Source organism: Trachypithecus francoisi, unplaced genomic scaffold (assembly GCF_009764315.1).
Source record: "Trachypithecus francoisi isolate TF-2019V2 unplaced genomic scaffold, Tfra_2.0 Lachesis_group5, whole genome shotgun sequence".
NCBI lineage: Eukaryota > Metazoa > Chordata > Mammalia > Primates > Cercopithecidae > Trachypithecus > Trachypithecus francoisi.
In genome coordinates, this window is record NW_022681470.1 from 137,766,662 (window position 1) to 137,790,036 (window position 23,375).

Sequence of the window (23,375 nt, forward strand, 5' to 3'; positions counted from 1 at the left end):
ACTATTATTTCAACATTAATAAACTGTTATGTAAAACCACTAATGAAGGCCGGGCGCGGTGGCTCACGCCTGTAATCCCAGCAACTTTGGGAGGCCAAGGCGGGCAGATTACCTGAGGTTAGGAGTTTGAGACCAGCCTGACCAACATGGAGAAACCTCGTCTCTGTTAAAAATAAAAAATTAGCCGGCCGTGGTGGCGCATGCCTGTAATCCCAGCTACTCGAGTGACTGAGACAGGAGAATCGCTTGAACCCGGAAGGTGAAGATTCCGGTGAGCGGACATCACGCCATTGCACTCCAGCCTGGGCAACAAGAGCGAAACTCAAAAACAAAGCAGGCCGGGCGCGGTGGCTCAAGCCTGTAATCCCAGCACTTTGGGAGGCCGAGACGGGGGATCACAAGGTCAGGAGATCGAGACCATCCTGGTAACACGGTGAAACCCCGTCTCTACTAAAATACAAAAACTAGCGGGCGAGATGGCGGGCGCCTGTAGTCCCAGCTACTCGGGAGGCTGAGGCAGGAGAATGGCGTAAACCGGGAGGCGGAGTTGCAGTGAGCTGAGATTGGCCACTGCACTCCAGTCCGGCGACAGACGAGACTCCGCCTCAAAAAAAAAAAAAACAAAAAAACAAAAAAAAACAAAAAAAAAAAAAACAAAGCAAAACAGCCGGGCGCGGTAGCTCACGCCTGTAATCCTAGCACTTTGGGAGGCCGAGGCGGGCGGATTGCCTGAATTCAGGAATTCAAGAACAGCCTGGGCAACACGGTGAAACCCCGTCTCTACTAAAATACAAAATTAGCTGGGCGTGGAGGCGTGCGCCTGTAGTCCCAGCTACTTGGGAGGCTGAGGCAGGAGAATTGCTTGAACCCGGGAGGCGGAGGTTGCAGTGAGCCAAGCAAGATCTTGCCACTGCATACCAGCCTGGGCGACACAACGAGACTCCGTCTCAAAAAAAAACAACCAACCAACCAAACAAACGCTAATGAATTATTAACTCCCTTCTACTTCAGCAGCTCCGTGACCTTCACAGTCGATGGTTGTCACCAGGTGCTCTGTGTCAGGAGATGTGCATGTGCAGTTTCGTGACTGAAAATTCTCTCTTAAATCGGGCACGGTGGCTGCGCCAGGGGGACACCAATCCACCAGTCCCAGAGTCGCCCCGGACAGGCCCGGGTCCCGTCACAGCAGGTTCCTGTAGGTTCCATCCAGCACCTTGCTCCACGGTCTCAGGACGTCCCCCACAACACTTACCATTTCCTGGCTTCTGAGGTGTCTGTGGTTCTCCTTACGACTTTCGTGTTCATTGCAAGTCACAGCTGGAAAGAAGCTGCAGCAAAGCCACCTCTGGTGCCCCTCAGAGCAGCATACACCTGACACCCACCGTGTGAGCGGAAAAGGAACGCCTCGCAGTTTTGTGGAGCTTCACGCCGTCCTCCCGGAGCCGCGCCTGATTGGACAATTTGCACGGCCACTCCACGCCGCTCCTGATTGGATACTGCCACAGGCCCCGCCTTCTGGGGGGCGGAGTGAGAGGAGAAGAATTTAACACCCGGCTGAGTGGAAATTGAATGAAAGGTTCTAGGCCCGACATGTGGCTCACACCTATATAATCCCAGGACTTAGGGAGAGCTGGAAAGGAGGACTGCTTGAGGCCAGGAGTTCAAGACCAGCTTGAGCAACGTAGTGAGACCTCATCTCTAAAAGAAAAAAGGCTGTGCGCTGTGGCTCATGCCTGTAATCCCAGCACTTTGGGAGGCCGAGGCTGGTGGATCACGAGGTCAGCAGATCGAGACCATCCTAACACGGTGAAACCCTGTCTCTACTAAAAATACAAAAATTAGCCAGGCGTGGAGGCTGGCACCTGTAGTTCCAGCTACTCGGAAGGCTGAGGCAGGAGAATGGTGTGAACCTGGGAGGTGGAGCTTGCAGTGAGCCGATATTGTGCCACTGCACTCCAGCCTGGGTGACAGAGCAAGGCTCCACCTCAAAAAATAAAAAAAGAATAATAATAAATAAAAATAAAAAATTAACCCATCCTGGTGGCCCTGAAACTATAGTCCCAGCTACTTAGGAGGCTGAGGAAAGAGGATTGCTTGAACCTTGGTGGTAGAGGCTGCAGTGAGCTATGGTCACGGCACTGCACTCCAGCCTGGGTGACAGTAATACCCTGTCTCAAAAAAAAAAAAAAAGAAAAAGAAAAAGATAGGCTCTAGCCACAGCCGGATTTCCTTTCTGCACTGCAACCTGGCCCCCACCCTGGGGATACTGGCATTTCAGGAGAACATGCTTCAGTCTTTCCAGAGCTGACACTGGTGTCTTCTTGTACTCAGTGTGCTCTTCTTTCAGGGGAGGTGGGTGTGAGGGGAGGGGAGTTGGGGTGGGGAGGTCGTCTGCCTCAAGGTCTGGTCAGGCCAACACTGGAAGAGGAAGAGGCCTGATGTCAGAGATTACAAATTCGGATGAGGGATGGCCAAGGATTTTTCATACTTTATCTCTCAATCAACTCATTTTCTTTTCTTTTTTTTTTTGAGACGGAGTCTTGCTCTGTCGCCCAGGCTGGAGTGCAGTGGCCGGATCTCAGCTCACTGCAAGCTCCGCCTCCCGGGTTCACGCCATTCTCCTGCCTCAGCCTCCCGAGTAGCTGGGACCACAGGCGCCCGCCACCTCGCCCGGCTAATTTTTTGTATTTTTAGTAGAGACGGGGTTTCACCGTGTTAGCCAGGATGGTCTCGATCTCCTGACCTCGTGATCCACCCGTCTCGGCCTCCCAAAGTGCTGGGATTACAGGCTTGAGCCACCGCGCCCGGCCAATCAACTCATTTTCACTCATGAAAACAACACACCAAGAACAGAATGAAGCTAAGTGCATGGAAAACCTGGAATTATATGGCAGTTTTATTTATTTATTTATTTATTTATTTATTTATTTATTTTTTTGAGACCGAGGCTCCCTCTGTCACTCAGCTGGAGTTTGATTTCAGTTCACTGCAACCTCCATCTCCCAGGTTCAAGCGATTCTCCTGTCTCGGCCTCCTGAGTAGCTGGGATTACAGGCGTGTGCCACCATGCCTGGCTAATTTTTGTATTTTTAGTAGAGACGGGGTTTCACCATGTTGGTCAGTCTGGTCTCGAACTCCTGACCTCGTGATCTGCCCGCCTTGGCCTCCCAAAGTGCTGGGATTACAGGCGCGAGCCGCTGTGCCCGGCCGGCAGCAATATTTCATAAAGGGATCAAAAGAAAAGTAAAGCAAACATTTGAAGTAGTTCAGATAAGCAGACTGCTTCGTGCACAGTTCACAAGGAAAACCCACTGTCAGAAGGCAAATGATATTTCCAAGCTTGGAAGCCAAACTGTGACTGCTGAAATGGAGCCCCCCAGGGTGGATCAGTCCCAGATGATGAGGCAGAGAAAATTAAGGATTTATCTGGGAGTTCGAAATGCCCTTTTGTCCCCTCCTCAGTTTAGAAATGATTCTCTCCTTTAAGACCTTTATTTTCACCAACAGGAAGCTCTCTACTTGAGTCAGTTTAAGCTAAAGTTACTGTTAAATTCATAAACCCTTTCTCCAGGAGACATCCCAAATGGTTCTTGCTCTAATTCTGACCTTCACAGATTTTTTTGTTTTGTTTTGTTTTTTGAGAGAGTCTCGCTCTGTCGCCCAGGCTGGAGTTCAGTGGCGCGATCTCAGCTCACTGCAAGCGCCGCCTCCCGAGTTCAGGCCATTCTCCTGTCTCTCAGCCTCCCAAGTAGCTGGGACTACAAGTGCCCGCCACCATGCCCGACTAATTTTTTTTTTTTTGTATTTTTTTAGTAGAGACGGGTTTTCACCATATTAGCCAGGATGCTCTCTATCTCCTGACATTGTCATCCGCCCGTCTTGGTCTCCCAAAGTGCTGGGATTACAGAGCCACTGCATCCGGCCGATTTTCTTTGTGTTTACAAATTACAGTCTCATTCTAGTGACTGTATGCATAATTAGAGAATTTTTGTCTGAGTAAAGTGAGTTCTTTCAATTATCAGGACCAGAGAGATATTAAAATGGACAATATTAATTTAATTATAATTATTTACAGCAGACAATAATCTGCTGTAAATACTGGAATTCTTAGCACAACTCTGAGAAATCCACACCCACAGAGGGTGTGTGGATGTTAATGACGGCTGGCTCACCACCAAAGAGCTTCACTGAGTTTTTCTGGAAAATGTCTCAAAGCAGTTAACCGGAAGAGTTTGTTTCTGTTTTTTCCTTTTTTTTTTTTTTGAGACAGGGTCTTCTCTGTCTCATCTGTCTTGGAGGCTAGAGCTCAGTAGTGCCAGCTGGGCTTACTGCAGCCTTGACCTTCTGGGCTCAAGCCATCCTACCGCCTCAGTCTCCAGAATAGTTAGGACTACAGATGCAGGCCACTATCTCTGGCTAACTTAAATTTTGTGTAGAGACAATCTCTCTATATTGCCTAGGCTGGTCTGGAACACCTGGCCTTAAGTGATCCTCCCACCTTGCTGGCCCAAAGCGCTGGGATTACATGTATGAGCCACTGCACCTGGCTCCCCTTGGAAGACTTTTATATAGGGACATACAATTGATAGAAGTAAATATCTTTTTTTTTTCTTTTTTTCTTTCTTTTTTTTGTTTTTTGAGACAGAGTCTCTCTCTGTCACCAGGCTGGAGTGCAGTGGCACAATCTCGGCTCACTGCAACCTCGGTCTCCTGGGTTCAAGCAATTATCCTACCTCAGCCTCTGGAGTAGCTGGGACTACGGGTGCGTGCCCCTATGCCCAGCTAATTTTTGTATTCTTAGTAGAGACGGGGTTTCACCATGTTGGCCAGGATGGTCTCGATCTCTTGACCTCATGATCCTCCCATCTCGGCCTCCCAAAATGTTGGGATTACAGGCGTGAGCCACCGCGCCCAGCCGCAAAGGTTTTTAAATAATAAATACGGGGATCTTCCTGTGTTGACCAGGTTGGTCTTGAACTCTTTGCTTTAAGTGATCCTCCAGTCATGGCCTCCCAAAGTGCTAGGATTACAGGCGTGAAACACCGCACCCTGCCTGTTTTCGGGTCACAATCTCTTCTAGATTGGATAAAGGGAAAGAAATAAAGAGGGAGAGAGTATGGTTTCATCAATGGAGATTCTCTGCAGATGCAAATTTCTCCCCTCCAAAGGCAGCTTTGCCAGGCCACTTTTGTTTGCAGCCGAGCCACAGTCATTTCACAATTTGTCAAATAAATATATTTTGGCGTAAAATATTTTATTTTCCTTCACCTCCACTGGACTCTGAGTCTGGAATTTCCCGTGCAGGATAAAGGAGCAGGGACAGCCCATTGAGTGAGGAAGACAACGGTGCCCCCTCTAGCAATTCGGAGCAAATTTGGCTGAAATGCAAATACCCAAAGGGCAAGACGTAGGATGGAAGCTCGCTTAGATAATCTGTGATTGGAACAGGTCAGATTGGTTCTGCAGGGCCCTGTTACCCAGGGCTTCCGCTGTCACTCAGGACCGATGGGACGGGGACTGGAGCCTCATCCAATCAGGGGCGCTGGGGCGGGGTCCTGCCAACTGTCCATCCGGGGAAGGGGAGGCCGCATTCCCGCTCTCCAGACTCCCAGGCGTTTTGCACCAAAGGGAGGTCGGAATCTTGGTTTTCCGGCCCCGAGAGGGACCAGGTGTCTCCGCCATAGCTTCTGTCGCTCCGTCGCCTGCGCTGTGACTGGACTGTTAAGAGACATCCGTGGAGAGGAGGCCAGGACACCTGGAAGCTGGGAAATGGTGAGTGTACGGGGCCGGGGGTCCCGAGACAAGGGAGGGGCTGGGTGGAACCGGCCCGAACCGGCTCTGGCGGGATCCGGGCCTCCCCGCGGCAACTTCGGGTCTGCAGAGCAGAGTCCCCCTGGCGCAGCTCGGCCCTCGGTCCCTTCGGTCGCAGGGTGGGGTTGGGCCGGCAGCCGGGACCCCGGGCGTCCTGTCCCGCCCCTGCGCTGCGACTGCGACCCCGACCCCGGAGCCCTCTCTGGGCAGCTCCGCGCCCGTAGCCCAGTGTCTCCCCAGATTGTGCGGAGACCACAGGAGGGGCATGGGGGCAATCCTTCCTCGGGTGTGGGGTTCGTGTAGGAGAAGCGGTGGGCTGTGGGGTCCCTAGTCCCGCCTTTTTTCCTGAAAAACTAAATGGAAGGCCAGGCGCAGTGGCTCACGCCTGGGAGGTTGAGGCCCTGGGGGGATTGCTTCAGCCCAGAAATTCGAGACCTGCCTGGGCAACATACCGAAACCCTAGTTTCTATCAAAAATAAATTTTAAAAAAATGAGCGGGGCGTGGTGCCTCCCACCTGTAGTCCCAGTTACTGGGGAGCTGAGGTGAGAGGATCGCTTGAGGGAGGAGGTTGAGGCTGCATTGAGCTGAGATCGCGCCACGGCACTCCAGCCTGGGCAACAGAGCGAGACCCTGTCTCAAACAAAACAAAACAAAAACAACGACAACAACAACAGCAACAAACTAAACTGAGGCCTCTTAAAAATTAAAGAGTTTTGGCCGGGCGCGGTGGCTCAAGCCTGTAATCCCAGCACTTTGGGAGGCCGAGACGGGCGGATCACGAGGTCAGGAGATCGAGACCATCCTGGCTAACACGGTGAAACCCCGTTTCTACTAAAAAATACAAAAAACTAGCCGGGCGAGGTGGTGGGCGCCTGTAGTCCCAGCTACTCGGGAGGCTGAGGCAGGAGAATGGCGTAAACCCTGGAGGCGGAGCTTGCAGTGAGCTGAGATCTGGCCATTGCACTCCAGCCTGGGCGACAGAGCAAGACTCCGTCTCAAAAAAAAAAAAAAAAAAATTAAAGAGTTTTGTTTCTGAGAATAGGAGTTTGGAAAAAATGAATGAGAAATGTTTCCTGAATTAGAAACACCCAGTCATGGCTTGTGATTTGATAACGGAAAGAGCAAAACTCTGCAAAATAACTTGAACTATGTTCTACGCCGAATATGAGAGAACACCACCAAGGAAACAACCCCATGTAGCCTCCAGTAAGTGGTCCCCAGGATGTTCGATGGCAGTTTGGTTTTATTCATTTCAGCGAGACAGGAATTGCAGGGAAAAACATGAATCAAGGCATGGAAGGCGGAAAGGGCAGGACACATATAAGCGGGGCTTAGAAGGTACAAGTGGTTGATGGATTCTGTAGATGGCAGTTGGTTGAGTGTGAAGTTGTGTCTAAAATTTGAAAGGGGTAGGAAGGAATGTTTAAGCGAAGGGAGTCTGTTATCTGCCATGTGATTCCATCCCTGCCAAAAAACAGATCTGTTTCATTAGATTTTATGAATTCTAAGACGTGACTTAACCCTTGCCTTGCATGGCTTTATGGCTTTAGGTCTTGCAGTTTAGTATTTATCGGCAGGAAGGGTCTCTTTGCAGGTTTTTTTTTTTTTTTTAACAGAGTTTCACTCTGTTGCTCAGCCTGGAGTGCAGTGGTGCAGTCTCGGCTCACTGCAACCTCCACCTCCTGGGTTCAAGCAATTCTCCTGCCTCAGCCTCCCAAGTAGCTGCGATTACAGGTGCACCCCACCATGCCCGACTAATTTCTGTGTTTTTAGTAGAGACGAGGTTTCACCATTTTGGCCAAGCTGGTCTCGAACTCCTGACCTCAAATAATCTGCCTGCCTCTGCCTCCCCAAGTGCTAGGATTACAGGACTGAGCCACTGTGCCCGGCCTCTTTGCAGGTCTTATGTCTATTTTAACATGGATGTGGGTCAGTTGCTGCATCTAAACTCCAGAAGGGAGTGTGTAGTGTCTGATCTCCCTTACTGACATAACTGGGAACTTTCAGGTTTTGGGGGGGCCTCCCCTTGGTAAAGAGCCAGTCAGTTGACTTGATTGGGGTGGGATGGGGAGCTTAGGTTTTTATTCTTAGTTTACAGGTTGAAGGATAGGCTTTTATATGGTGCATTAGAATAAAAATCAAAAAAATACTTTGTTGGTTACAGTGATGTAGTCACCTTATTTGGATTTTTCTCCCTTAAATAATTGAAATGATCAGATTCCTATTATAAGGAGATTATTCAAGCAAAAATCTGAGAATTGCCATTCAAGAAAATACACACTCTAGGGAAATGGGCTTAGAACCCTAGAGCTAAAAGTTAAAACTCTTGCCGGGGGCAGTGGCTCACACCTGTAATCCCAGCACTTTGGGAGGCCGAGGCGGGCAGATCTCGAGGTCAGGAGATCCACACCATCCTGGCTAACACGGTGAAACCCCGTCTCTACTAAAAATACAAAAAATTAGCCAGGCGTGGTGGTGGGCGCCTGTAGTCCCAGCTACTCGGGAGGCTGAGGCAGGAGAATGGCGTGAACCTAGGAGGCGGAGCTTGTAGTGAGCCGAGATAGCGCCACTGCACTCCAACCTGGGCGACAGAGTGAAACTCTGTCTCAAAAAAATAAATAAATAAATTGAATTAAATAAATAAATAAATAAATAAAATAAAAGTTAAACTCTTGACCTAGTGTCGTGTCCCACACCTGTAATCCCAGCTTTGTGAGACTAAGGCAGGATGATTGCTTGAGACCAGGAGTTGGAGACTAGCCTTGGTAATACAACAAGACCCATCTCTAGAAAAGAAAAATAGAAAAATTAGACAGGCATGGTTGCACCCACCTGTAGTTCCCGCTACAAGGGAGGCTGAGGCAGGAGGATCACTGGACTGTAGGAGTTTGATGCTGCAGTGAGCCATTATCGAATCTGACATTCCAGCTTAAGACATTGTGATGGCCATGAAGTCTTTGTGTGAAAAAGATACGAGGAGAGTTAATCTATAATGAAGATCAAGAGAAAAGAGGCCCTTCCTGGCTCTGTTCCGGCATTTTCAATATTTTACAAAAGAATATAGGTAATAAAGAAGGCCAGTCTATACTTAGGGACAGGAAGGTTCCAGCTGGCTATGCTACTACTGCCAGGCAGATGATTCAACCCAGAATCCCATTGCTTTAAACCTCAAGATAGGTTTTACATTTTCACCAGCATTTGGTGATGTCAGGGTTTGGATTTTAGCCACTCCACCCAACAACAATTCAGTGGTGCCTCATTGTTTTCATTTGCTCTTCTCTAATGGCATGCTATTTTTTGACTGGTTGGTTGTTTTCTTATCGAGTTTTGCAAGTTCTTTCTATCTTTTGGGTAGCAGTCCTTCATCAGATAGGTGTCTCGCAAATATTTTGCTCCAGTCTGCAGCCTGTATTTTCATTATGTTAAGTGTGTTTTCCAAACAAAGCTTTCTGTTATTTTTATTTATTATTGCTATTTTTTGAGACAGGATCTCACTTTGTCACCCAGGCTGGAGTGCAGTGGTACAGTCTTGGCTCATTGCCACCTCAACCTCCCAGGCTCCAGAGATCCCCCTGCCTCCGCCCCACAAGTAGCTGGGACTACAGGGGTGCACCATTGTGCATGGGTAATTTTCTTTTTTTTTTTTCGTCGAGAAGGTATTTTGCCATGTTGCCCAGGCTGGTGTCCAACTCCTGAGCTCAAGTGATCTGCCTGCCTCAGTCTCCCAAAGTGGTGGATTACAGCTGTGAGCCACTGCACCTGACCCAAAACAGAAAGATATAATTTGAATGAAGACCAATGTATTAATTTTCTCATTCACAGATCATGCTTTTGTGTTGTATGTGAACACTTATTACCAAATCCAAGGTTGTTTCTTTTTGTTTGTTTGTTTGTTTTTTGTTTTTTTGTTTTGAGACAGAGGCTTACTCTATTGCCCAAGCTAGAGTACAGTGGCATGATCTCAGCTCACTGCAGCCTCAGCAATTCTCCTGCCTCAGCCTCCCAAGTAGCTGGGATTACAGGCGCCTGCCGCTGCACCCGGCTAATTTTTGTATTTTTAGTAGAGACAGGGTTTCACCATCTTGGCCAGGCTGGTCTTGAACTCCTGACCTTGTGATCCTCCTGCCTTGGCCTCCCAAAGTGCTGGGATTATAGGCGTGAGCCACCACACCCGGCCTAATCCAAGGTTGTTTTGATTTTCACATGTATTATGTTCTAGAAGTTGTGGATTTTGCATTTTCCATTTGAGTAAATGATGCATTTTGGGTCAGTTTTATGATAGTCGTACATTCTGTATCTCATTCATTTCATTGCATATCGTAGTCCAGGTGTTTCAGTATCATTTGTTGAAAAGACTGTAGCATATCTATTGAGTTGCTTGGCTCGTTTATTAAAGATGTGTTTATTTTGTTGAGTTTATTTATAAGTTCTCCATTGTGTTCTGTGATGTATTTATGCGGTCTTTCGAAATACCACACTGTCCTGATGACTGTAGGTTTATATGAAGTCTTTTTGTCAGATGTTGTTTATAAGTATTGTGTTGACCATTTTGGGTCTTGATATGTTTTGGATATTTGACCCCTCCAAACCTCACACTGAAATCTGATCCCAGTGCTGGAGGTGAGGCCTAGTGGGAGGTATTTGGGCAATGAGAGTGGAACCCTCATGAATGGCTTGGTGCCCATCCCACAATAACGAGGGAGTTCTTACTCTGCTGGTTTACAGGAGAGCCAACTGTTTAAAAAATGGTGACTGGGCACGATGGCTCACGCCTGTAATCCCAGCAATTTGGGAGGCCAAAGCGGGCGGATCACCTGAGGTCAGCAGTTGGAGACCAGCCTGGCCAACATGGCGAAACTCTTTCTCTTCTAAAAATACAAAAATTAGCCTGGCACGGTGGCAAGCACCTATAATCACAACTACTCGGGAGGCTTAGGCAGGAGAATCGCTTGAACCGGGAGGTGGAGGTTGCAGTGAGCTGAGATCATGCCACTGCACTCCGGCCTGGGCGACAGAGCCAGACTCCATCTCAAAAACAAAAACAAAAAAAATACCATGGCATCTGCTCCACCCTTTGTTCCCTCTTTTACATGTGATACCCTAACTCCTCTTGCATTCCATCAGTAAAAGCTTCCTGAGGTCCTCACCTAAAGGCAGGCAAACACTAATGCCATGCTTCTTGGACAGCCTGTAGAGCCATGAGCCAAATAAATTTTTCTTTACATATTATCCAGCCACAGGTATTTATTTATAGAAATATAAAACTGGCCGGGCGCGGTGGCTCAAGCCTGTAATCCCAGCACTTTGGGAGGCCGAGACGGGCGAATCACGAGGTCAGGAGATCGAGACCATCCCGGCTCACACAGTGAAACCCCGTCTCTACTAAAAAATACAAAAAACTAGCCGGGCGAGGTGGCGGGCGCCTGTAGTCCCAGCTACTCGGGAGGCTGAGGCAGGAGAATGGCGTGAACCCGAGAGGCGGAGCTTGCAGTGAGCTGAGATCCGGCCACTGCACCCCAGCCTGGGCGACAGAGCAAGACTCCGTCTCAAAAAAAAAAAAAGAAATATAAAACTAAGATAAGTCTTTTGCCTTTTTGTATTTCTGCCTCAGTTTGTACACCGGTATGGGCAGTGACAAAGTCTATATGCCTGCCAGAATCACTGCATGTATTTTTTTTTTTTTTTTGACACGGAAACTCGCTTTGTCGCCCAGGCTGGAGTGCACTGGCACAATCTCAGCTCACTGCAACCTCCGCCTCCCGGGTTCAAGTGATTCTCCTGCCTCAGTCTCCCAAGTAGCTGGAATTATAGACCTGAGCCACCATGCCCGGCTAATTTTTGTATTTTTAGTAGAGACAGGGTTTTATCATGTTGGCCAGGCTGGTCTTGAACTCCTGACCTCAGGTGATCCACCTGCCTTGGCTTCCCAAAGTGCCGGGATTACAAGCATAAACTACTGCACCCGGCCGTGCATGTGTATTTACTATAAATCTGGAAGACTTTTTTTTTTTTTTTGAGACGGAGTCTCGCTCTATCGCCCAGGCTGGAGTGCAGTGGCCGGATCTCAGCTCACTGCAAGCTCCGCCTCCCGGTTTACGCCATTCTCCTGCCTCAGCCTCCCGAGTAGCTGGGACTACAGGCGCCCGCCACCACGCCCGGCTAGTTTTTGTATTTTTTTTTTTTTTTTTTTTTTTTTGAGGCGGAGTCTCGCTCTGTCGCCCGGACTGGAGTGCAGTGGCCGGATCTCAGCTCACTGCAAGCTCCGCCTCCTGGGTTTACGCCATTCTCCTGCCTCAGCCTCCCGAGTAGCTGGGACTACAGGCGCCCGCCACCTCGCCCGGCTAGTTTTTGTATTTTTAGTAGAGACGGGGTTTCACCGTGTTCGCCAGGATGGTCTCGATCTCCTGACCTCGTGATCCGCCCGTCTCGGCCTCCCAAAGTGCTGGGATTACAGGCTTGAGCCACCGCGCCCGGCCTGTTTTTTGTATTTTTTAGTAGAGACGGGGTTTCACCGTGTTAGCCAGGATGGTCTCGATCTCCTGACCTCGTGAATCCACCCGTCTCGGCCTCCAAAGTGCTGGGATTACAGGCGTGAGCCACCGCGCCTGGCCTAGACTTTTTTTTTTTTTTTGAGATGGAGTCTTACTCTGTCCCCCAGGCTGGAGTACAGTGGTGCAATCTAGGCTCACTGTAACTTCCACCCCCCAGATTCAAGCGATTCTCCTGCCTCAGCCTTCCGAATAGCTGGGAATAGCTGGGATTACAAGCGCCTGCCACCGCGCCCGGCTAATTTTTGTATTTTTAGTAGAGACAGGGTTTTATCATGTTGGCCAGGCTGGTCTTGAACTCCTGACCTCAGGTGATCCACCTGCCTTGGCTTCCCAAAGTGCCGGGATTACAAGCATAAACTACTGCACCCGGCCGTGCATGTGTATTTACTATAAATCTGGAAGACTTTTTTTTTTTTTTTTGAGACGGAGTCTCGCTCTATCGCCCAGGCTGGAGTGCAGTGGCCGGATCTCAGCTCACTGCAAGCTCCGCCTCCCGGGTTTACGCCATTCTCCTGCCTCAGCCTCCCGAGTAGCTGGGACTACAGGCGCCCGCCACCACGCCCGGCTAGTTTTTGTATTTTTTTTTTTTTTTTTTTTTTTTTTGAGGCGGAGTCTCGCTCTGTCGCCCGGACTGGAGTGCAGTGGCCGGATCTCAGCTCACTGCAAGCTCCGCCTCCTGGGTTTACGCCATTCTCCTGCCTCAGCCTCCGAGTAGCTGGGACTACAGGCGCCCGCCACCTCGCCCGGCTAGTTTTTGTATTTTTAGTAGAGACGGGGTTTCACCGTGTTCGCCAGGATGGTCTCGATCTCCTGACCTCGTGATCCGCCCGTCTCGGCCTCCCAAAGTGCTGGGATTACAGGCTTGAGCCACCGCGCCGGCCTGTTTTTTGTATTTTTAGTAGAGACGGGGTTTCACCGTGTTAGCCAGGATGGTCTCGATCTCCTGACCTCGTGAATCCACCCGTCTCGGCCTCCCAAAGTGCTGGGATTACAGGCGTGAGCCACCGCGCCTGGCCTAGACTTTTTTTTTTTTTTTTTGAGATGGAGTCTTACTCTGTCCCCCAGGCTGGAGTACAGTGGTGCAATCTAGGCTCACTGTAACTTCCACCCCCCAGATTCAAGCGATTCTCCTGCCTCAGCCTTCCGAATAGCTGGGAATAGCTGGGATTACAAGCGCCTGCCACCGCGCCCGGCTAATTTTTGTATTTTTAGTAGAGACGGGGTTTCACCATCTTGGCCAGACTGGTCTTGAACTCCTGACCTTGTGATCCACCCGCCTTGCCTCCCAAAGTGCTGGGATTACAGGCATGAGCCACTGCGTCTGGCCTAGTCTTTTATTTTCTGACCTGGTTGGCCTAGTAGCATCTCCTTTCCCAAGCTGAGTAGAAGGCATGAGAGCAGACATCCTTGTCTGTGTCTTATCTTTGAGAGAAAGCAGTTAGTCCTTCACCATCACGAATGAGGGTAGTTTTGCATTTTTTATATATACCTTACAGTAGGTTAAGGAAGTTACTTTGTATTATTAGTTTATTGAGTGTTTGTTTGTTTGTTTGTTTAAGACTGAGTCTTGCTCTGTCACCCAGGCTGGGGTTTACAATGGTGCGATCTCGGCCCGCTGCAACCTCCGCCTCCTGGGTTCAAGTGATTCTGCCACCTCAGCCTCCCGGGTGGCTGGGATTACAGGCGATGCCACCACGCCCGGCTAATTTTTTGTATTTTTAGTAGAGACGGGATTTCACCGTGCTGGCTAGGCTGGTCTCGAACTCTTGACCTTGTGATCCTCCCGCCTTGGCGTTCCAAAGTGTTGGGATTACAGGTGTGAGCCACTGCACCTGGCCGAGTGTTTTTATCATGAAGAGATGTTGAGGTTTGTCATACGCTTTTTCTGCATCTATTAGGATGTTCTTGTGTTGTTTGCTGTTGATCCTATCCTATTATGGTGTATTGCATGAATGGATTTTCAGAGGTGAGAGCAGCATTGCTTTCCTGAATTGAATGCCACTTCGTCACGGGGTATGATATGTGTTACAGGATTCTCTTTTCCAATATGTTGGTGAGGTGTTTTCTGTTGAAATTTAAAGGAGATATTCATGTACAGTATTTTAATAGAATCTCACATTATCTAGTACAGGATATAGTGCGTGTGTGTATATATACACATATACATGTACATATGCTGCATTTGTATATAGTATATAGTTTAGTTATGATAGGTAATTGGTAAATATTACATGTAACATGGATATGATATATAAGTGCCACATATAAATGGTATTAGACTATATCGCATTATAGTGTTATAGTGTAAACTTATATACTTTTATCCTCCATAGCATAGTGAGTTTCATTTCCTTATGAACCTGCAGAATACACCAGTCTCATCCTCCTCTGGGAACAAAGGAGAACCTCACCCTCTTGTTGCTACAGAATGTGCCACCCAAAAATATTCATGATCTTAGGTTTAGGAAGAAGATTCTATCATATGACGAGAGAAACACTAGGAACAAAGAAAAAGTATGTAATTTTGACTACATTAAAATTTAAGCTTTTCTGTTTTGAAAGACACAATGAAGAAATACAGGAGTATGGTCAAGGTTAGTGGCTCACATTTGGAATCCCAGAACTTAGAAGGCTGAGGTAAGGGGATCTCTTGAGCCCAGGAGTTTAAGACCAACCTGGGAAACATAGTGAGACCGTGTCTCTACAAAAAGTAAAAAAAATTACCCAGGTGTGGTGGCATGCTCTAGTGAGCCCAGGTACTCAGAAGGCTGTGGTGGGAGGATTGCTTGACCCCGGAGGTTGAGTCTGCAGTGAGCTGTCATTGCACTACTGCACTCCAGCCTGGATGACGGAGTGAGACTCTGTCTCAGAAAATTAAAAAAAGAAAGAAAGAAAGAAATACAAGAGTATAGGGTCTTGCCACTCAGAAGGCAGCTGATCTTAGCAGCTGAGCAGATTCAAGCCTGGTTACTGCATGGTTTGTAGAATGCATGAGAATACTGCTTGCTATAGGCTTTTCTTAAAAAAAAAAAAAAAAAAGAAGAAGAAGAAGAAGAAGAAAGAAATTGCAAAGAGTATTCACCAAATGGAAGAAAAACTTGAAAAGTCTACACCTGAGGCCGGGCGCGGTGGCTCAAGCCTGTAATCCCAGCACTTTGAGAGGCCGAGACGGGCGGATCACGAGGTCAGGAGATTGAGACCATCCTGGCTAACACGGTGAAACCCTGTCTCTACTAAAAAAAAAAATACAAAAAAAAAACTAGCCGGGCGAGGTGGCGGGCGCCTGTAGTCCCAGCTACTCCGGAGGCTGAGGCAGGAGAATGGCGTGAACCCGGGAGGCGGAGCTTGCAGTGAGCTGAGATCCAGCCACTGCACTCCAGCCCGGGGGACAGAGCAAGACTCTGTCTCAAAAAAAAAAAAAAGAAAAGTCTACACCTGGTCCTCACATATATCCATATCAGTTGGAACCCCAGTCTCCTTTATGACACAAGGTTAGGGCTGAATTGGCAGACAGGACTCCCAGGCATTGCGTCCCATCACTGTAGGAGGTGAGCTCCACCGTGGAACACTGTCTGGGTAATGGTGTATCCACAGTCTCCCATCTCACCCAGTTTATGGAGTGACAAGGAGTGGTCATGAGGAGAGAAGTCTGACCCAGAGTTTTGGATTTGTGAGTGGGAGATACTCTCAGGACACCCTCCTTCCTTCCTACAGGGAGACAGCATATTATCCCCTATGCATTCGAGACTTGTGAAGCAGGGATTCAGGTCTAAGTCCCTGTCTCTTGTAAAAAGAGACTGTACTGAAATCATGTTAAAAATGTCAAAGAAGGCTTTATTCAGGACAGTTGTGATGTGGGTCATGAGAACTGTGATATGGGAGAGAGATTGACCTCAACCTTGCATGCAGCAACAACAGTATTGAACCTAGAGCTCAAGGGTAAAATGAGGGAGAGGATGGAACTTGGTGAGGTATCAAGGGTTACAGAAGAGAAAGTGGATGAGTTTTCATGAATAGGGGTAACAGAACTTCACTGGGTATCAAGTTTGGAGGGGCCGGGGTGGGGATTCTCTGAACTCCCTTAGAAGGATCTTTGCTATAACTGGGCTTTGTAGGACAAGGTCAAAGCCTTGTCAGAGAGAGAGTCCTTGAGACCCCCACAGCTACCTTTTCATGGGGATGACAACAAATCCTTAAATTTCTGATTGCTTTCCCACATTCCAAAGCAGCCACTTCCCTCTCTAATCAACATCTTCATCAGTGTGTCCGCCATGATACATTTGAAAGAGCTGTAGTATTTTGTTTTTCATTTTTCCACAGATCCATCAATGATTGCATTGGAAACTTTTCTCTTTTGTTTATGAATACTTTTCGTGAGAGGAAAGCACTCAATAACCACCTGAAACTTTGTTGTGTAAAATACTTAGGCCAGGCAGGGTGCGGTGGCTCACGCCTGTCATCCCAGCACTTTGGGAGGCCAAGGCAGGCGGATCACCTGAGGTCGGGAGTTCAAGACCAGCCTAACCAACATGGAGAAACCCCATCTCTACTAAAAATACAAAATTAGCCAGGCGTGGTGGCACGTGCCTGTAATCCCAGCTACTTGGGAGGCTTAGGCAGGAGAATCGCTTGAAGCTGGGAGGCGGAGGTTACAGTGAGCTGAGAGCGCGCCATTGCACTCCAGTCCGGGCAACAAGAGCGAAACTCCATCTGAGAAAAAAAAAAAAAAAAAAGAAAGAAAATACTAATGCCGAATGATTCCTGATGTTGAACCCTTTTTCATGTGCTTACTTGTCACTTGTATGTATCTTTGAGAAATGTCATTGAAATACTTTGCCCACCTTTAATCAATTAGGTTTTTACTTGGCATAGTATTTTATTAATTTAAATTATTATAAAGTAAAAAACTTAAATTTTACCAGCTTATGCAATTTTAACTGTACAGTTGATTTAGTTAGACAACTCTACATAACTTATCTAAGTGAATCATACTGTACTTTTCTTTTTGTGAGTACCTTGGCTGTTAGCATAGCATCCTGAATTTTCATGCTTGTTGTAACAAGGGACAGGTTGTTATTTTCAAAGATTAAATAATATTCCATTGCATATATATATATATATATACCCCACAGTTTTGTTATGTATTCAGCCATCAATGAATGGACAAGTGGATTGATGCAGCTCTTGTTTTTTTTTTTTTTGAGACCAAGTCTTGCTCTGTCGCTAGCCTGGAGTGCAGTGGTGCGATCTCAGCTCACTGCAACCTCCGACTCACTTGTTCAAGCAATTCTCCTGCCTCAGCCTCTCGAGTAGCTGGGATTACAGGCATATGCCACTGCCACCACACCAGCTAATTTTTGTATTTTTAGAAGAGACAGAGTTTCACTATGTTGGCCAGGATGGTCTCGATCTCCTGACCTTGTGATCCATCCGCCTTGGCCTCCCAAAGTTGGCTGTTATTAACAGTGGTTTTCATATGTGTCTTCAAGATCTGGATTTCAATTTTTTTTTTTTAATTGAAAATAAGTAGACACAAAAGTGGGTTGCTGAAAGATACGTTAATTTTGCCTGGGGTCATTGGCTCACGCCTGTAATCTCAACACTTTGGGAGGCCGAGACGGGTGGATCATGAGGTCAGGAGTTCAAAACCAGCCTGGCCAAGATGGTGAAACCCCCTCTCTACTAAAAAAAAATACAAAAATTAACCAGGCGTGGTGGTGGACACCTGTAATCCCAGCCACCCAGGAGGCTGAGGCAGAGAATTGCTTGAACCTGGGAGGCTGAGGTTGCAGTGAGCCAAGATTGCGCTACTGCACTCCAGTCTGGGTGACAGAGTGAGACTCCATCTCAAAAAAAAAAAAAAAGATATGGTAATTATATTATTTTTTCAGGTACCATCATACTATTCCATGGGGCTGAGCCATTTACCATCCTTTGGACAGAGCACATGGGGTTCATTTTCTCTCTTGATGGTGTTCTCTCACACCATTTCTTTTTATTTATTTATTTATTTATTTATTTTGTTTTTGAGACAGAGTCTAGTTCTGTCACCCAGGCTGGAATGCAGTGGCACCATCTCAGCTCACTGCAACCTCCTCCTCCCAAGTTCTAGTGATTCTCCTGCCTCAGCCTCCTGAGTAGCTGGATTACAGGCGTCCACCACCATGCCCAGCTAAGTTTTGTATTTTTAGTAGAGACAGGGTTTCACTATGTTGGCCAGGGTAGCCTCAAATTCCTGACCTCGTGATCTGCCTGCCTCAGGCTCTCAAAGTGCTGGGATTACAGGCGTGAGCCACTGCGCCCAGCCACTCTCACCCTATTTCACACAAAAGTTTTTACATTTGATAAATATTTGCCAAAAAAAAAAAAAGATAAATATTTGCCTTTTTGTTGAGACTGGACACCCTGGAGTTTTTGCCTCTCAATCTTATTGCCGTTCAACCTTCAGCAATTCATCAATTATCATTCAGGCTTTTCTACCCAAGCACAGTTTCCAAGAAAGGTTTCTGCTCTTGATTTTTTGTTTTAGTTAGTTACGACTCTTATCAGTCAGATTGGTAGGGACTCTGCCAGGCATGGTGGCTCATACCTGTAATCCCAGCACTTTGGGAGGCCGAGGCTGGCGGATCACTTGTGGTTAGGAGTTCGAGACCAGTCTGTCCAACATGGTGAAACCCCGTCTCTACTAAAAATACAAAAATTAGCTGGGCATGGTGGCAGGCACCTGTAATCGCAGCTACTTGGGAGGCTGAAGCATGAGAATCACTTGAACCCGTGAGGCGGAGGTTGCAATGAGCCAAGATCATGCCACTGCACTCCAGCCTGGATGACAGAGTGAGACACTGTCCAAAAAATAATAATAATTTAAAAAAAAGAATTTCTTTCTGGAAGAGAGTGAGTGTTGACAGAGTAAAAAGTCTGATGACTAAATCATGGAATAAATGTTTGGAGTCCATAGCACCATGGGAACTTTGTAGGAATAGAGTATAGGAACCCAGTGCTGTCAGTCTCACCCATGTTTCTTTACACATGTGGAATGTTTCAGGATTCAGTGGCCTTTGAGGATATAGATGTGAACTTCACCCAGGATGAGTGGGCTTTGCTGGATCCTTCCCAGAAGAATCTCTACAGAGATGTGATGCAGGAAACCTTCAGGAACCTGGCTTCTGTTGGTAAGGATAACAATATTACTTTCCTCAGTGAATTAGAGAACAAGTGTTTCTAGTTTGTCAGTAGTATGGAGTGATATGGAGTGTGGGCAGGGACTAGGAATATGAATAAACGTGACAAGGCTGCAGTGTACCATGAACTTAGAATCTAGTACTTTTTTCATAATTTTACTAATTCACGACTATTTTTCTGGTTCTGTATTTTAGGAAAAAAATGGAAAGATCAGAAAATTGAAGATGAGTGCAAAAATCCCAGGAAAAACCTAAGGTAATTCATGCTCACAAGAGAAAGCAGTGTCTCTCTAGACAATCATAGAATGGAAGAAAATGTTAAAAAGAAGCAAACAAGAAATAAGCCAAGGCCGGGCACAGTGTCTCACGCCTGTAATCCCAGCACTTTGGGAGGCTGAGACGGGCGGATCACGAGGTCAGGAGATCAACACCATCCTGGCTAACACGTTGAAACCCTGTCTCTACTAAAAATACAAAAAAATTAGCCGGGCGTCGTGGCGGGCGCCTGTAGTCCCAGCTACTCGGGAGGCTGAGGCAGGAGAATGGCATGAACCTGGGAGGCGGAGCTTGCAGTGAGCCGAGATCGCGCCACTGCACTCCAGCCTGGGCAACAGAGTGAAATTCCATCTCAAAAAAAAAAAAAAAGAGAGAGAGAAATAAGCCAAATTCCACTGTATTTATTCTTATAAAATTTTCTCTAGGGCTAGGCGTGGTGACTCACGCCTGTAATCTCAGCACTTTGGGAGGCCGAGGTGGGGGGATCATGAGGTCAGGAGATTGAGACTATCCTGGCTAATATGATGAAACTCCGTTTCTACTAAAAATACAAAAAATTAGCCGGGGGTGGTGGTGGGCGCCTGTAGTCCCAGTTACTTGGAGGCTGAGGCAGGAGAATGGCGTGAACCCTGGAGGCAGAGCTTGCAGTGAGCCAAGATTGGGCCACTGCACTCCATCCGGGGCGACTGAGCGAGACTCTGTCTCAAAAAAAAAAAATTCTCTAAAAACATATATTTAAGTGTGACACAGGCTGAACATCATGGCTCAAGCCAGCCCTTTGGGAGGTTCAGGTCAGAGATTGCTTGAGCTGAAGAGTTTGAGGCTACACTCGGCCATGATAGCACCATTACACTCTAGCCTGGGTTAAAGGGCAAGACCCTGACTCAGAAGCAATAACATTGACAAAGACGGTTAGTACTTGTAAAAGAGTTTATCTGAAAATAGTGTTGGCAGTGCCCAGGTGCATGCCTGTAATCCTAACACTTTAAGAGGCCAAGGTGGGCGGATTGCTTGAGTCTAGGAGTTTGAGACCAGCCAGGGAAATGTGACAAAACCCCATCTCTAGCAAATATTCAAAAACTAGCCGGGCATGATGGTGTATGCTTGTAGCCTCAGCTAATCAGGAGGCGGAAGTGGCAGGATGGCTTCAGATAGGGAGATGGAGGTTGCAGTGAGCTGAGATCTCACCACCACACTCCAGCCTGGATAACAGAGGGAGACCCTACCTCAAAATTGTTTTAAAAAGTACTAAGAAGCCCTATATCAATATTATCTTTCTCGAAAACAGGTATAGCTGGGCCATCTTGTAGAGCATGTGGTCTGTTCATGTTCAGACAGGGCAGAAAACCTACACATTGCTGGACAGTGTTAGAAATGCAAGTATAATGACTTGTTAATGAATATCAAATCAGTGATAAACCCATTATGATATACTTCTCATTGTTCACAGAGGTCTTATGGGAGAGAGACTCTTGGAAAGTAAAAAAGATCATCAGCATGGAAAAATTTTGACCCAGGTTCCAGATGACATACTGAAGAAGAAAACTCCTCCTCAAGTAAAATCACGTGGAGAAGTCAGCATGGGTCATGCATCCCTTAGTAGGCACCACAGAGCTGACACTGGACACAAGACATATGAGTATCAGGAATATGGACAGAAGCCATATAAATGTACATACTGTAAGAAAGCCTTCAGTGATCTCCCCTACTTTCGAACACATGAATGGGCTCACACTGGAGGGAAACCTTATGATTGTGAGGAATGTGGAAAAAGCTTTATTTCCCGTTCAAGCATTCGAAGACACAGGATAATGCACAGTGGAGATGGACCCTATAAATGTAACTTTTGTGGGAAAGCCTTGATGTGTCTCAGTTTGTATCTTATCCATAAACGAACTCACACTGGAGAGAAACCATATGAATGTAAACAGTGTGGGAAAGCCTTTAGTCATTCTGGTAGCCTTCGAATACATGAAAGAACTCACACTGGGGAGAAGCCTTATGAATGCAGTGAATGTGGTAAGGCATTCCACAGTTCCACATGCCTCCATGCACATAAAATAACTCACACTGGGGAGAAGCCATATGAATGTAAACAGTGTGGAAAAGCCTTTGTTTCTTTCAATTCCGTTCGATATCATGAAAGGACTCACACTGGAGAGAAGCCCTATGAATGTAAGCAATGTGGGAAAGCTTTCAGATCTGCCTCACACCTTCGAACACATGGAAGGACTCACACTGGAGAGAAACCCTATGCATGTAAACAATGTGGGAAAGCCTTTGGATGTGCCTCGAGCCTTAAAATCCATGAAAGGACTCACACTGGGGAAAAACCCTGCAGTTCCAACACTTTGAAAGGCCAAGGCGAGAAGATCGCTTAATTCACATAAGATTCCTTGAAGCTACTGAATCCAATCATGGTAAAAATGTGTTTCCCTCAAATCATGGGAACCATCGCAAAATTATTCTGAAGCTTCTGCAGTCACTATCATCTGACAGCATTCAGAAATAAATGCCAGTGGCCCAGGAGCAAAAAGTTTTTGGGGTAGTTTAGCTGAGGCCTCACTCAGAGACCTAGGACACAGAGTTGGAAATAACTCTTAAGAGAGACAAACTTCCAGTAAGACTGTAAGACAGTTCTGTCATAAAAAAAAAATAAGGTTTGGCTGGCACAGTGGCTCAAGCCTATAATCCCAGCACTTTGGGAGGCCGAGGCGGGCAGACCATGAGGTCAGGAGTTTGAGACCAGCCTGGCCAATATGGTGAAACCCCATCTCTACTAAAAAATACAAAAATTGGGCCGGGCGCGGTGGCTCAAGCCTGTAATCCCAGCACTTTGGGAGGCCGAGACGGGCGGATCACGAGGTCAGGAGATCGAGACCATCCTGGCGAACACTGTGAAACCCCGTCTCTACTAAAAAATACAAAAAACTAGCCGGCGAGGTGGCGGGCGTCTGTAGTCCCAGCTACTCGGGAGGCTGAGGCAGGAGAATGGCGTGAACCCGGGAGGCGGAGCTTGCAGTGAGCTGAGATCCGGCACTGCACTCCAGCCCCGGCGACAGAGCAAGACTCCGTCTCAAAAAAAAAAAAAAAAAAAAAAAAATACAAAAATGGCCGGGCGCGGTGGCTCAAGCCTGTAATCCCAGCACTTTGGGAGGCCGAGGCGGGCGGATCACGAGGTCAGGAGATCGAGACCATCCTGGCTAACACGGTGAAACCCCGTCTCTACTAAAAAATACAAAAAACTAGCCGGGCGAGTGGCGGGCGCCTGTAGTCCCAGCTACTGGGGAGGCTGAGGCAAGAGAATGGCGTGAACCCAGGAGGCGGAGCTTGCAGTGAGCTGAGATCCGGCCACTGCATTCCAGCCTGGGCGACAGAACGAGACTCCGTCTCAAAAAAAAAAAAAAATACAAAAATTAGCCAGGTGTGGTGGCACGCGCCTGTAGTCCCAGCTACTCAGGAGGCTGAGGCAGGATAATCGCTTGAACACAGGAGGCAGAGGTTGCAGTGAGCTAAGATTGCGCCACTGCACTCCAGCCTGGGTGACAGAGTGAG

At 47.4% G+C, this 23,375-nt stretch overlaps 1 protein-coding gene across 1 annotated transcript; it reads left to right on the forward strand.

Annotated features, from left to right (window-relative positions):
- The first annotated feature begins 5,512 nt into the window (after positions 1-5,512).
- Positions 5,513-22,607, forward strand: ZNF625 (zinc finger protein 625). Its single transcript, XM_033195412.1, has 4 exons — positions 5,513-5,772; positions 19,409-19,535; positions 19,740-19,800; positions 21,271-22,607. Exons 1-4 carry the CDS (start codon positions 5,770-5,772, stop codon positions 22,199-22,201), a joined length of 1,122 nt encoding a protein of 373 aa, XP_033051303.1. The 5' UTR covers positions 5,513-5,769; the 3' UTR covers positions 22,202-22,607.
- The last annotated feature ends 768 nt before the right edge of the window (positions 22,608-23,375 follow it).

Excerpts from the sequence above, each read along its gene's own strand:
- ZNF625 (XM_033195412.1), top strand. Across the intron at positions 19,536-19,739 it reads CAGGAACCTGGCTTCTGTTG|GAAAAAAATGGAAAGATCAG; the intron begins GTAAGGATAACA and ends TCTGTATTTTAG. Across the intron at positions 19,801-21,270 it reads AATCCCAGGAAAAACCTAAG|AGGTCTTATGGGAGAGAGAC; the intron begins GTAATTCATGCT and ends CATTGTTCACAG.